General features: G+C 36.8%; 2 protein-coding genes across 2 annotated transcripts; one reads left to right on the top strand and one right to left on the bottom strand.

The window, feature by feature from the left end:
• Nucleotides 1-4,781: 4,781 nt before the first annotated feature.
• LOC113309296 (ubiquitin-conjugating enzyme E2 22-like) lies at nucleotides 4,782-9,003 on the top strand. Its single transcript, XM_026557716.1, has 7 exons — nucleotides 4,782-4,994; nucleotides 6,133-6,317; nucleotides 6,620-6,761; nucleotides 6,848-6,925; nucleotides 7,387-7,499; nucleotides 7,605-7,708; nucleotides 8,194-9,003. Exons 2-7 carry the CDS (start codon nucleotides 6,315-6,317, stop codon nucleotides 8,570-8,572), a joined length of 819 nt encoding a protein of 272 aa, XP_026413501.1. The 5' UTR covers nucleotides 4,782-4,994; nucleotides 6,133-6,314; the 3' UTR covers nucleotides 8,573-9,003.
• A 1,236-nt stretch (nucleotides 9,004-10,239) lies between these two features.
• LOC113309297 (calmodulin-7) lies at nucleotides 10,240-12,320 on the bottom strand. Its single transcript, XM_026557717.1, has 2 exons — nucleotides 12,099-12,320; nucleotides 10,240-11,033 (listed from the first exon to the last, which is right to left on the bottom strand). The coding sequence occupies exons 1-2, from the start codon at nucleotides 12,172-12,174 to the stop codon at nucleotides 10,660-10,662; spliced, it is 450 nt and encodes a 149-aa protein (XP_026413502.1). The 5' UTR covers nucleotides 12,175-12,320; the 3' UTR covers nucleotides 10,240-10,659.
• Between the last annotated feature and the right edge of the window lie 2,527 nt (nucleotides 12,321-14,847).

Raw genomic sequence — 14,847 nt, 5'->3', positions numbered from 1 at the left:
CGATAACCATACATTTAATAAAACATGACCCGGTTTGGATTCTAATGAGCCCCAAAACCCAGCCGATCCCAGCCGTAATAATAGGATTCCTTAAAATACGTTAACCATACATTTAACAAAAAAGGCTAACATCTGAAACTCCAACCAGAGCCGGGCCTTAGGGGCTGCAGGAGGTACGACGCACCGGGCCCATCTCAGGCCAAGGCCTTTTTTTTATGCACAAAACTAAGCCCAGTTATAACTTATTTTTAGCCACGTCTTCTTTCTCTTCTTCCTTGACTTCTTCCACGTCTTGTATCGATTTGTGAGGGGAGATTTCTTAAGAATTCCCAAATTTCTCTCAAAACAAAACTAAACCACCCCACCCTTCTCTTGTCTTCTGTTTGACACAGATCGATTGATAAGGCTATTCAATCACTCTTATTTAGTGAAGTAGGCTAACAATTAACACCCTCATCCTTCCTCTTTCAAGGATTCAATTCAAGGTAATCGATTATTATTATTATTTTTTATGAAAATGTAAGACCAGTAATGGAATTTTAATTTTGTATGGTGTTGAATGTTATTTTTAATTTAATTAGAAAGATTTAAGGGTTTAGTAATTAGTGATGATTTCATCTTGTTGTCTAATTTAGGTCAATTTCACCTTGATTATGTTTGAATTTTGATCTGGTTGTATAGTTTGGTAGTTGGTAAATCTTTTGTTCATTTGTTGATTATTATTGGTTTGGTGTACATGAACCAAACTATGTGATGTGGGTTTGAATGTTTGAGTTTGGATTGTGGAAGAAATCTATGTTGATGAGGCTGTGAGTTTGTAATTGGATTGCTACTATCCTACTGCTTGGTTCCGTTTTTGTTCGCGGGTATCCAGGGAATTAGCTTTAATCAGGTAATAAAAACCATTGGTTTGTTTGAAAGATGGTTAAGAGTTTAAGAAAAGAAAAGTCTGGTCATGAGAAACTGTTAAAAACGAGAAAAGAGCTAGCCTTAAAGGAATCACAAACAAGAGCTTTAAATAGATTGTTTGTTAAGATTCCACCTATAATAGTTCTACATTCAACTGAAAATGGAAATGTTGTTCCTAGTTTGGACCATAATGAAATAGAAAATGATCCCAACCTCATCGACAATGACCGTGAAGAAGTGCCTAACATAGTTGTCAGTGAAAATGAAGAGATTTCTGATAGGGAAGATGATGGTAGACTTGGTAGTGATGACGTAGAATATAGGGATGTTGAACTTGAAGCTCCACTTCCGCTTCCCCAAGTACTTTTTAATATATATGATTGTAGATATTGGGAAAATCTTGACACGGTCTCTAGAGAACTTTTAGTGAAAAATGGTCCACTTAGAGACAAGAATATAATAAAAGTCCCCAACGGTAAAAGATCTAGATACTTCTCTTCAACCTATTACACTAGAGTTTTACCTAATGGTGAAGAACATGATAGAAAATGGCTGGTATGTTCAAGTTCAACATTAACAACATTCGTGGTCAAGGATATGATAATGGGGCTAATATGAGTGGGTGCAAAAATGGTGTACAAAAGAAGTTGTTGGTTGTGAATCCAAGAGCAATGTATACACCTTGTGGGGATCATTGTTTAAATTTAACACTTCTTGATATGACATGTTCTTGTAAGGGAGCTACAGATTTTTTTGAAACATTGAATCATATTTACAAGATTTTTTCTGCATCTACAAAACGGTGGGATATTTTCAAAGAACATGTGAAAGGTTATACCGTCAAACCATTGTCGGATACGAGATGGGAAAGTCACATTGAAAGTGTGAAGGCAGTTAGGTTTCAAGTTCGAAAAGCATTACTTAAAGTAGGAGATAATGGTGATGACAAGGATACTGCAACTAAGTTTAAAGCAAAAAACTCAGCAAAACATAGTGTTGAAAATTTTGAGTTTTTATTAAGCATGGAGATTTGGTATGATTTGTTAAATGTTGTAAATTTGGTTAGTAAATCATTGCAGTTTAAGGATATGCTTATCGACGATGCTATGCGCCAAGTGAAAGGACTTCTAAAGTATTTTCAAAACTATATATAGAGACAAGGAATTTGGGAAGGCCTTAACCACTGCAAAAGATATTACTAATCAATTGGGAGTTGAAGCTGATTTTCATGTGGGTCGTATAATTCATAGAACACAATTTTTTGATGAGATTGGAAATTGTGAGGAAACAATTCAATCAGCTGAAGAATCTTTCCGAACTAAGTTTTTCTTGCAGATTGTTGATCAAGCAATTAGTTCACTTGAAAGACGGTTTGAGCAATATAGAGCATGTGACAACATATTTGGTTTTTTGTTTAGTTCGGATACTTTAAACTCAATGGATGATGATCAGTTGAAAGCTCGTTGTGATAATCTTGAAGATGCTCTAAGACACGAGGAAGCGTCGGATATTGATGCAAAGGATTTGTTTGCCGAGTTGAAAGTTTTAGGTGAAGTATTACCAAGGGAAATAACCACAACAGTTGGTATATTTAATTTCTTAAAACGTCAAGGTAGCTTTCCGATTACATCTATTACGTACAAAGTACTCCTAACAATTCCAGTTACAGTGGCATCGGCAGAAAGAAGCTTTTCAAAATTAAACATACTGAAATCGTTTTTGCGTACTACCATGGCTCAAGAAAGACTTAATGAGCATAGTCTTCTTGACGACGTTGATATTGATTCCTTAATTGATGATTTTGCAGCAGTGTATTCAAGAAGGCTAAATTTCCGCCGATGATCTTCTGAATGGTATATATGTCGAATTTGATATTAATCTTCTGAAGTCTTCCATTTGTATTTTTGGTTTGCTAACAACTTTAGTCTTTATATATCTTTCAGGTACATATATTTTGGTTAACTAACTCACAGATGGGAGAACTTGAAGACTTGAAATCATTTACAAAGATACGGACGATAAATACTAGAAAAACTAGTCGACAATCTTTTTTTGAATCTTTTTTTTTTGTGTTGAACTAGACAATATGTATAAAAGTGATGCTTATAACTGTAAAGAACTTGTTATGTTTATGCTAGCTATATATATATATATATATTAATCATCTTAGTTTCAGTTTGTCATTGCTATTCGAAATTTTCGGGTAGAAAACAAAATTTGAACGTAAAAAGTCCCTGCGATTAAGTTCGCACAAGGCCCTAACATGCACAGGATCGGCTATGCTCCCAACCGAACATGAGCCAATTAAAACAAGCAGCTAACTCATGGAAGTGGCATTGTTGGTGAATCGGTGTGCCAGTTCAATTCTCATTTATCTTTCTTGTTTTTCATCACTCATTGTCCACTTACCGATTTCTTTTTTATGTTTTCTAAAAAGAAAAGGTATTATGTTTGAATTTTTGGAATCTTCCTTTTATATATAATCTCAACCGTTGTGCCTAGTTGTATGGAATCCGAGCCGACCATCTATAAAATTTCTGGCTATCTCTTGTAACGACTACTTATGAACTATCAACGTTTACACGGCTCTCCCCTCCAACGGTCACAAGCGTCGGCAAACCTAACCGCAGTTACAAGATTACATATCGTGGTTAACTTAAAATTTTAAAATACAAGTAGGACCCGCTGAAAGGTTGAATGTGACCCCACAATCCGACAATTGACGGACCTAAAACCACACCTAATCCAAATTCTCAATTTCAGTAGTCATTTTGGGTTCCGGTTTGAGTTTGGCTCTCTTTTAAAGAAATGACTTTGTTACCCAGAAGATCTTTGACCATACAATCAACTCAAAGCACACCCTTGGGATAGAATTTTATTAGTCATTAGTCCGCAATTATTTAGATTTCAGGGATCCGATTACCCGGAACTGTGATTCCGTCACCAGATTTTAATATTGTGTTATCATTTCCAGGTATTAATTTGTTTATTCTAGTTCAGATTTATTAATTAGTTGTCTTTTTCGTATACTTAATTTTTCGGGACAATCTGAACGAAGGAAAAACGATAAATTTGTCTTAATGCAATTCAAATTCGAACCAAAGTGAGATATAATTTTTAAAGAGATATCTAAATAATTTAGAGGAAAACCCGTTAGATACTCATATTTGAATATAATAACTGATGAGACTTCTATAATACCATCTACTTTAGAATCTAAGGCTTGATAAATAAGATGCAATTCTTTAGTCAAAAAATAAAGATGCTAATGCGATTATAGGATTTTTGTTTTTTGTCCGGTTCAACTGACTTGTTAGGGCCTTCTTCTAGATCTGACTCATTATAATTGAATCTAACTCGCTACGATTTACTTAAAGTTGTAAAAAGGAAATTAAGATATGAGCTGAGCGAATCAGGTACAAAATAATACTCAATTCTAACAGTCCCGAGTTAATCAATATATGAGCCAAGTCATATCTCAAGTCAAACATCAGCAAAAATAAAAATAAACGATATGACATCTGACTCGCCATGTTAGACTCAAACGGACCCAAACAAACAAAGTGTAATACTGATATTGACTGCGTCTTTATTTTTATCAAAGAGATTTGGATGTCTCTCTAAGTAAGAAGTAAATTAAACTCTAGACTAGACCTTCAAACTTAAATATCTAGGAATATTTTTGACGGAATTTGAAAATTAGGAATGTTTTTTCAATTTTGGCGTCACAACAAAAAAATGAAATGGAGGGTGTTTTTGTATTTAGGCGAAAAATTGACTATGTTACGAGGACGAAATTAGAAAAGAAGGGTAAGGGCAATAAAGTGAGAAGAGATTAAAAGAGGCACGTCAGTCGAAAAACAATTCAATTCTTGTTGTTTTCTTCTTCCTTTGCTATAAAACAATAAAGAAACCAAATACGTATTTTCTCTCTGGTTTTCAATAATTCTCTTTCTCATCAAAATAAATTCTCCAGAAGAGAAGAGAAGAGAGGAGATCGCTGTCCTGGATCGGAGCCAACGTAAATCAATCTCTAACCCACTTGCCCTTTTTCTATCTATCTCGGTTACGTTTCGCTTTTGCAGGTCTGATTTCTCTCTCTAGATTATAGTTAGTTGATCAATTTTGTGTTTTTCTTTTGATCTATTTGGTTGAAAAAGAGATCTTCAATTCTAGGTTTTCAGAATTCCTGGTTTACTTTGAACTCTAATTAATCTTTTAAATCGTAGTATTCTTACCGATTGTGTCTTCTGGGATCTGTGTGAAATTGCGTCGGAGTTTGATTGATAATGTTTTTGTTGTCTGGGTCTTCTTGATTAGTAATGAATGTTAAATCTTGGATGTCTGTATGTGTTCAAATAGATAAAGTCGTCCAAGGATAGTGAGATTTGTGGTTAGGGTTTACTGTGTCTCACATTATTTTACTCCTTTTCTTTTTTGTACTCTTAAAAGAAAGTTATTTCTTTTGAGAAAAACTATAATCACTTTCTATGGATAATAGCATTTTCATTGCTTACAAATGTGTATTACTTTTACCTTTTTTTGGAGTAAAATGTTGATCAAATGAACCTGCAAGTCAATACTGTCATAAATTGACTTGATTGATTTAGGGTTTTCTGTTGTCATTGACTTTATGTTTCATTTCTGATTTAAGCTCAAAATTTGTTCTAGTGTCAGGGTTTGCATGATCATTATATCCCCTCTTCTTTTTTCTTTTTTAATTTAACTTTATAATCAAGATTGTGTTTGCATATTGCTTTTTTCCCCTTGTCATATTTTGTTTCAGTTGATTGTTATTGTAACCTTTTGTCATGAGTATTAGTAATATAGAACACTGACTGATTGGTGTTTATGATCATTGGGCAGCTAGATTGCTATTCTCTATGTATATATAGCGTTATAAACTCTGGTTTGTTATTTTATAATAAAGAGAACTGGACATTTGGAAGCTGTTGGTAGGTTAGATGCCCGATAGAAGTATTCTCATTATGCCTGTATTGGAAGGCATTTGGTTGCTGCGAATTGGCCCACTCTTTTGGTTACTTATGTTTGAATGCTTACATGAGAAGTTAGAATTAGCTTAATAAGTAATGTTTCCAGGTTACCAGTTCTTAGTGTGAGCTGACTCTCTTAATTGAGTGTCTCTAGTTTCTCAATGTTCTGTTATTGCTTTTAGTTACCATATTAGACGCACTGATGGTAAGAAAAGACAATGTCTTGCAGGTCTTGGTGACTTCAACTACAGCCGGCTGTGTAACCTGTTAGCTTCTTATATCTCCTACCAACAATTGTGGGCTTAAATTTAAGACGAAGCATTAGCATTTCATCTGCAGAAGTTTTGATTTCCTCGCAACCAAAGTCAACAGGAGTTTGATAACTTCCTTGTGTCAGGATCCCCTACAGCCATGGTGAGTGTTTATCAATAATCTACTTCTGTCTGTGCACGGTTGATTGTTAAAGAGCTTGAAGAGTTTTGGGCTTGTAGTCTGTTACATTAAGCTCGTGTGATATCAGAAGTCTTGTCATCTAGGGATAATGGTAGAAATTTCTCCTAAATAGTGAAGTTGTATGGTTGAACAGAGTGTTCTACCTACAAAGTCATGCTCTGACTACCAATTTATCTGCTGTTTCTCTTCTTTTCATAGTCTGTCTATCTCGAAGTATAGGGAAATTTGGTTGCTGACTTCTTCTTCTTTTTTTTTTGTTGCAGGCCAATGAAAATCTTCCGCCAAATGTGATAAAGCAACTCGCAAAGGAATTGAAGAATCTTGATGAAATCCCCCCAGAGGGCATTAAGGTGGTCATCAACGATGATGACTTTTCCACCATATTTGCAGATATTGAAGGACCAGGTATGTGGCTCTTCTTTTGATTCTTAGTCACTTTTATTGTGATTTATATTGCTTCGTACTGAGTGAGAAAAAAAATGGTTTTACAGCTGGAACTCCATACGAGAATGGTGTTTTCCGCATGAAGCTGATATTGTCTCACGATTTTCCACACACTCCTCCCAAAGGTATGTCCTGGTCGGTGGTTCACTGATTGCCAACTTCACAACTTCGATTACCTTTATGTTTGGCACCAAGAAAAGCGTGCTATACATATTAAGTTCCAGAATTCAGGATTTTTGGCAATGCTCGAATATGCATCTCTTCTCGTTTATGTCAAGATCATCAGATTTAACTCGTTGACCTATTAAAATCTGGATGTGTGACGGTGATTGAATTCTCATTTCATTTCGGATTGGGCCGCAAGATGAATGAGATTGTTTGGTCTTGTCGCTATGGGGTTTTAGTGAACTGAAATGATTGGGGCATTGCATGGGGTTTTCATTTCATCTGTAGGTTATTTCCTGACAAAAATCTTCATGAATGAGATCGTTTGGTCTTGGCGCTGTGGGGTTTAGTCTAAAATATTTGATCTTAAATGATTGGGGCATTACATGGGGTTTTCATTTCATGTTTATTTCATCTGTAGGTTATTTCATGACAAAAATCTTCCACCCGAACATTGCAACCAATGGTGAGATTTGTGTCAACACACTGAAAAAGGATTGGAGTCCAAGTCTTGGATTGCGCCATGTTCTACTTGTAAGCTGCAGTACTTTTGTTTCACTACCTTTGCCCATCACTTTTTGGCTGCTTCTTAGATAGTTGATTTCTTATGCCAGCGTCAACTTCTATTTATGGTAACAGGTGGTCAGATGTTTGCTGATAGAACCATTTCCAGAATCAGCTTTGAATGAACAGGCTGGTAAAATGTTGCTTGAAGATTATGAGGAGTATGCCAGGCTAGCCAGGTGAGACTTGTCTCTCTTTCTTTGTTTGACATTGTCTCCTCCATGCTCATGTAGGACCCCCACCCCATATCTGACAGCTGTTCTAAGTAGTAGGGTGGGAACAAGAATGTGCAACAAGAAGTTTGCTCATGTTCCCCTGAATGGGCGAAAAACATCTCACTATGTTATTATTGGTGGAATCCTAAAAGATCAAAGTAGGATGTTAGCTTGTTAGGATAGTGGAGCGAGAATTTGAAAGGATAAACAACCAATCTGTTTGATTGTGTTCACCTGAGTGTGCCGTGGGTGATGAAGGCCAAATTAGGATGTTGGCTTGATCGTTCAGAGGTGGAGTTGAAGTTATAAGTATTAATGATCAATATGTTATTGTTCTAAATTAGGGTGAACATAACGTTACTGACAGTGGGGAAAATAATTATGTTACTGATGTTTTCCTAACAGGTTCGCTGATGAAATATTATCTGGCTTTTGAATGAATCTCACAGGCTTTATACAGGAATTCATGCACTAAAGAAGCCTAAAAGCAAGACAGGAGCTATATCTGAGTCAACTACTGCCCTAAATGTAGATCAGACGAAACCGACGAGTCTAGTTGTTGACCACAAAAACAAAGTATCTTGTGTTACAGTACAACCAATGTTATCCCCTCTTACTACTCCGGCAACGCCAACTAAAGGAGGAACTACTGCTAACAGCCAGGATCATCAGCTTACAGTGAGTGCTATGCCAGCTACTGAGACATTAGTTGGTGTTGAGAACACAACACTTGCACAAAAGATCGTAGCAGGCAATGGCGTGGCTGCTAAAGTTCAGGCTGAAAAGAAGAAAATGGATGCCCGGAAGAAGAGCTTGAAAAGATTATAGAATGGAGAAAGGGCTGCGAAGGCAAGTGTGAGCTACGTATAGACAAAACATAACCTTGAAAAAAGTGATGTCAAAAAGAGAATAACAGGAATGGGAAAGGGGAAATTCTTTGTATGCACGCAGTTGGGGCAACCAGCAAGGGGCAGTTGTCCCAACTGGTTCCAACTTCCCTCCTCAATGTTCTTTGGAACTTTATATGCCAATCTTGTTGTGAAGCACCCATTTTAATCTTTAATTTCCTGTTGAAATGTCATGACAAAATGCTTTTAGGAGGTCAATATTAGCCTTGTGAAAACATCATTGCTAAGTAGTATACTAGTATGTGAGAGTTGTCCCAGGCATATCAAAACCAGTAATTCCCAATGTGGTAAAAAGGAACTGGTCCAGTTGATCTTTGAATCTGTGAATTGTGGAATTAGGGATTTAGGGTCTTGGACAGTTTTGTTTGCTGAATCTCATTCTGGGTCCTTGGTATTCGTTTGTCAAATATTCTCATGCACCACAAACTGCAACCTTGGCAGACGTATAAATTTGAAAACAATGTATGGCAACAAACCAGTCAAATTTTATTATGGACTTCTTTAATTGGAGTGGTTTGAACCTTCTCAGTACAGGGAAATAGATGTCTATAATGGAGAAGGTCAACATGAACAGCTCACAACTACTGTGACCTCTCCATGTGAGTCGGAATACTAAACCTCCCTCGGATAGATAGGGAAAGATTTAGCATGTACTCGTGGACTTTTAAAGAACAACGCAGCGAGAACGAAGGCGTTCTCTCTTGCTAACACTGTATGGCGGATCGACTCCTTTCTTGGTGCTTGATGAACTCCTATCCTCAAACTTGTTAGTTCGTCTTCTGCAATTATATAAAAGAAGACAATTACACTCATAGCCTACAGCGAATTCGTAATTTAGACAATGATCAAAATCTGTGTCGGGGAGAGTTTTCCCACTTCTTTGTACACCAGGTAGTTTGCACTGGTATCATGAAGTCCAAAGTGGTTCTTGTATAAATATACCACCGAGCAGATGAACTCCGAAAGTAATGAACGTTGCAGCAGCAATCTACGGAAAGCATGCTCAGACTTGGTTTGCCATTAAAAAGGTGAGGTGACCAAGAGATGAATATTGATGAGAATTGATGAAGAAAAGCAGAGGCAAAAGAAACAAGGGATGTTAGAAGTACTTGAACCATTTGATGTGCAACGTCTTGGAGTTCTCCTGAGGGTGTCGCAATCTAGAATGCAATGAATTTGGGTGATGCCTCGGGTTCATCTCCTAGCCTTGTAAATTTTGTTGTTATAATATCCGACCGGTATGTTAGAATTCATGGTTGAAATGTTATAGATGATGGCTAGGGGAAAAAAAAGCTAATCTTGCATTGGTTAAACAAGCAAATGCTTTCCCCACTAAATAAAAAAGCTCCAGTTCAAGGTCAAGTATTATATCGTTTCTGTTCAAAGGGAAAAAAAACATCAGCTAACTAGAAGTGGGTGCCTTTAGAAAAAAATACTCTTACGGAAGAGGTAGGTTTCCTTTAAAGTACAGGTTATACCCACATCCTTTCTGCTGGATCACTTGGGCCATCTTAAAGAACACTAGCGTGCAGAGATATTCCCTATGGCTAGTAGCACCAAGGCAACCAAATGATTTCAAAGGACTACTTGAGAATTCTTTTTACAATAATGATAATAAGGATTTCAATAAAATTAGTCATCCAAACAAGACTCAAAACACATTTAGACAAATGTCATCATCTCAACCTTCAACGACAAAAAGATATTCAAGAGAGAAAGAAAGAAATAAACAACCTACAAATCCAACCTAATACAAAGAAAGATGACGAATGACCGAAAAGACAAACGGCAATTACACAACGAAAGATGGAACAAGGAGATAAGACTGACTGACTGACCAGACCACCAAAGAAATCACCTTACGCTTTTCCTTCGAGATCTATTTTAGTTAAAACAAATTCATAGAGGAGAATGTAATAAATACTTATCTGCCTTGTTTCCATTTTTTTTTTGTTTTTTTTGTTTCTGTATTTTTAGAGAGAGAGAGGGAGTGAAGTGAAGGGGTCCTCACTTGGCCATCATGACTTTGACGAATTCCTCATAGTTGATCTGACCATCACCGTCAACATCAGCTTCTCGGATCATCTCGTCAACCTCCTCATCAGTGAGCTTCTCGCCTAGGTTGGTCATGACATGGCGCAACTCAGCTGCGGAAATGAAACCATTCTGGTCCTTGTCAAACACTCGGAAGGCCTCCTTAAGTTCTTCCTCAGAGTCGGTATCCTTCATTTTCCTGGCCATAAGGTTGAGGAACTCCGGAAAATCAATGGTACCATTTCCATCAGCGTCAACCTCATTAATCATGTCCTGAAGTTCAGCCTCTGTAGGATTTTGTCCTAGTGATCGCATAACTGTTCCGAGCTCCTTGGTTGTGATGCAACCTAAAAAAAATTCAAGAGAATTTAGAAGACACGAGGACAACCACTTAAGCAAGTTCAAAGTACCAGTAAAGACTCATGGTTTTTCCTCTAAACACTTATCTAATGCCTTCATTCCACAAGTCTCAACTACACAAAATACAAAGAGTTCAAAGTACCCCAAACCTCATCTGTTTCCAATTTATCTAGTTCTCTAGCAGATGTTTGCTGATTGTCAATTACATGCTAAAACCTGAATGATCTAGCTTTTCATCTTTCAATGGCATATCATGCCATCCATCAACTCAATAACTTCTTATAGTGTCTTTCAAGTACACTTTAATCAGGCAAGGAGCATGTAAATAAGTAACAGTATAAAAAACTGATCCCAGATATAAAAAAGAATTAGCAGATAACCACACAAGCAGCTAGGCACATTAAGATCACACTTTTTTTTTCATGTTGGAAATAAAAAAAAAAACAAACGCCGCAGATCAGAGATGGTGAACGGCCGAGAGACAAAACTGATGTCCTTGTTACTTTGAAAGATACACTAATCCCACAGCCATGATTTGGGTCTTTTCATATCCATGATCCATGACCAATAAATTCATCCCGACTACTTGAATATGATTAACGGGTACATAACCAAGAGCAATTAATATAGCACAGCCAAATTTGAGCAAAGATTTTGATGGCACATGTATATCATAGCTCTGAAACTAACACCAACAGAGGATCCAAGTAGTCTATTGTCAGACAGGATTCTAGATTCATGCAATCAAACATTATCTGAACAGAATTCTGCATCTACACGATCATCAAAGAAAAATAAATACAAAACAAAACAAGTAGGTTGACCATCCTCATCACAGATAACATCTCTGATCTGGAACTTAAAAGCTTATAATCAAATTATAATCAAGGTCTTCCCGTAAATTGATCGGAATATTTCGTTAAATATATCTAATCTAGATCTGATTAAAACTGGCAAATAATTGATCATAATGTAGTTACCACAAATAGGAATTTGATTAATAGAAAATAAACATTAAAAAAAGTATAAATCAAAAGGTATATGAATCTAACCATCTCCATCCTTGTCGAATAAGCTGAAAGCTTCCTTAAATTCAGAGATCTGATCGTCAGTGAGTTGATCTGCCATTGTTGTTCCTGTTGATGTTTTTTTGTTTTTCGGAGAAGAAAAAAGAGAGAGAGATCTGAGAGAAAATTGAAAAGATAGTTTTAAATTGGTGTTTCGTTGTGTATTACCCGGACAATTAGGGTTTTATACGAGTGGAGAAAAGTCATCGACAAGGAAAGTAAGTGGTGGGCAAGGGCATCTAATGCTGCCAACCCAGGAAGGGTATCGCTTTTTCGGAATCGAACACATCAAAATTACAAATTTATCCTATGCTTCCCTTACCTATTTTAAGTATGAAACTTTGTAATTTTTTTCTAAATTTAATTAAGTTTAAGCCACTAAAAATTAACTGAAAAATCACCAAAACCAAAGATCCAATAAATAAGGTGATTTTCTTGATTTGAAGGGAAACAAATTATTACAACACTAATGCTGTCAATATTGACGGTATTGAGTCCACATTTAAGCAGTGTGGTTTGAAATTTGAACAAATCCTGGAAAAGTGTTTAATATTCCAGATTACCACTTTTCATTAGGGCGGCACAAGAACCGGTTGAGAGGACCTGGACCGGAGTGGAATCGGAATTACCGGACCGGCACCGGACCGGAACCGGTCTAGCCGGTAAAGACACCGGTACTGGAAGTTGAGAACCGGTCTAGACCGGTACAGACACCGGTTCTTGGGGAGGACCGGACTTGAACCGGACCATATGTACCGGTGATTATTAGCCGTTAAGATCAAGCTAGGTTTTTGATCGTAGTCGTCCATACTAAGTATAGACTACCGACTATCGAGAGAAGAATCAGTTCACTCTCATTTTTCTTCTTCTTTTTTTCTCTCTGAAAAAGCAGCGGCAATCCTCTTCTCTTCTGTGTTCTTCAGGGTATCATCGATTCACCATCTCTATCAGGTAATTCAACAGTAGACGATAAGAATCAGTTCGATTTGTTCTTCTTTTTCTTCACCATCTCTGGTTTGTTCTTCTTCTTCACCATCATTTCGATTTAGGGTTTGTTAGTTTGAGTTAGAGTTTAATTGTAGATTGATTTAGGGTTTTTTCGATTTGGTGGAGAAATTGAATATGAAGATTTGATTTGGTGTTTTACAAGATTTGGAACCTTGGGTTGGAGTCGGATTTGGAGATAGGGGGTTATGTAATTAAGAAAGGAGATCTGGTGGTGGTTAGAGATTAAAGAGGATAAACCTTCTTCTTCACTTCTTTTTCTTCTTTTTTTTTTTTTAAGAAACTATTTGCATGTGTGATTTAAGATTTTAGGAATTGGGTTTTCTGTTGAAATCAAACAACAAGATTTTGTAATTAAATCTTTGTAATGAAATAATAGATGGGTTTTGTAATTAGAGTATGAGAATAGGTTTGGCTACAACTCAATTTGGTTTTGGGCGATTTGTGGGGTTTTATGATCTAAGAATGAATATATCTGATGCTTAGATTGAAATCGATTGATGGTGAATGGGTTCTGCTTGAAGTTCTGATGCTGGTAGTGTAGATGGATTATGATGTAAATTCTTATTCTATTGTATGAATTGTTACAGATTAACAATGGTAGTGCATTGCTAGGTGTTGTATTGTATGAGTTGAGATGATATTTACAATGAATATTGAATAAACAGAGCTAGATGCATGCTAGGTTGGGTACATGATGTAATTGTGGTACAGTTGAGCTTTGCTCATCCTACAGTGATGATGATTTTGCAGGTAAAAACCCGGTACCGAACTTGTACCGGACCGGTACCGGAGGACCGGTACAACACCTGGTACAGGTACAGGTACCGGTCCTCAAAAAGAGGTACCGGTCAACACCAGGTACAGACACCGGTTCCATAAGAAAACCGGGCCGTACCGGAGTATGTGCAGCCCTACTTTTCATCATCTTACTATTGTGTTACCAACTAGCATAGATCAAGGGGCAAAATTGCGGACGGTGACTCATGGTATAAAGAGTGTTTGAGATGCTAAGAATTAATGTCGATCCTTGTCATTTTTCAAAGAAAGAAAAAAGTAAGGTATAACTTGTCATAGTGTAAGTCGCATAAGATATGGAAAAGATTGTGTCAAGTAGTTCACGGGTTCTGGATTTAATAGAAGAGAAAACTCATTCCCACTGCGTATTAGCAGATTTATGCTCAAACAATTGTCTTTGGCTGTCATGTCGCTGGATCATAAATATGCGAGCAAATTCATTCTGAAACAAGTTTCGTTTTACCTCCCGGCTCCCGAGTCAGGCAAATAACAATGGCAAGGCCCGGCTATAGTTGTTTTCAGCGAATCAGGCCTATAAGGAACCCCGGGATGATGTGGTAACATAAGATTGAGCCAAAATGCAGATGCCACGTATTTACTAGAGACTACAGTTTTGTTTCCACACATCCTCTTCTTTTGAAATCTATCTATCTTTTTCTCATGATAAATGATAAAAGAATCTCTCATTATCTTACGCTACGCGGTCTTCACGCGTAAAAATCTGATCCAGAATTCGTTATAGCTGACCCACTATGGCGAATTTTTATACGGGAATTTTAGGCGCAGGCCCAAAAAAAAAAGATCTTACCGCCAGGCCCACAATTATTTCTGATACAGTCGCACCCTTAATTATTTAAAAATATTTAAAACGTACTGAAAGACTCTATTACCCTTCATCGTTTTTGGGCATAATTTTTTTTCTTCTCTGCCG

The sequence above is a fragment of the Papaver somniferum genome, chromosome 9 (genome assembly GCF_003573695.1).
Source record: "Papaver somniferum cultivar HN1 chromosome 9, ASM357369v1, whole genome shotgun sequence".
NCBI lineage: Eukaryota > Viridiplantae > Streptophyta > Magnoliopsida > Ranunculales > Papaveraceae > Papaver > Papaver somniferum.
Note: the sequence above shows the minus strand (reverse complement) of the source record. Positions and strands in the feature narration are given on the sequence as shown.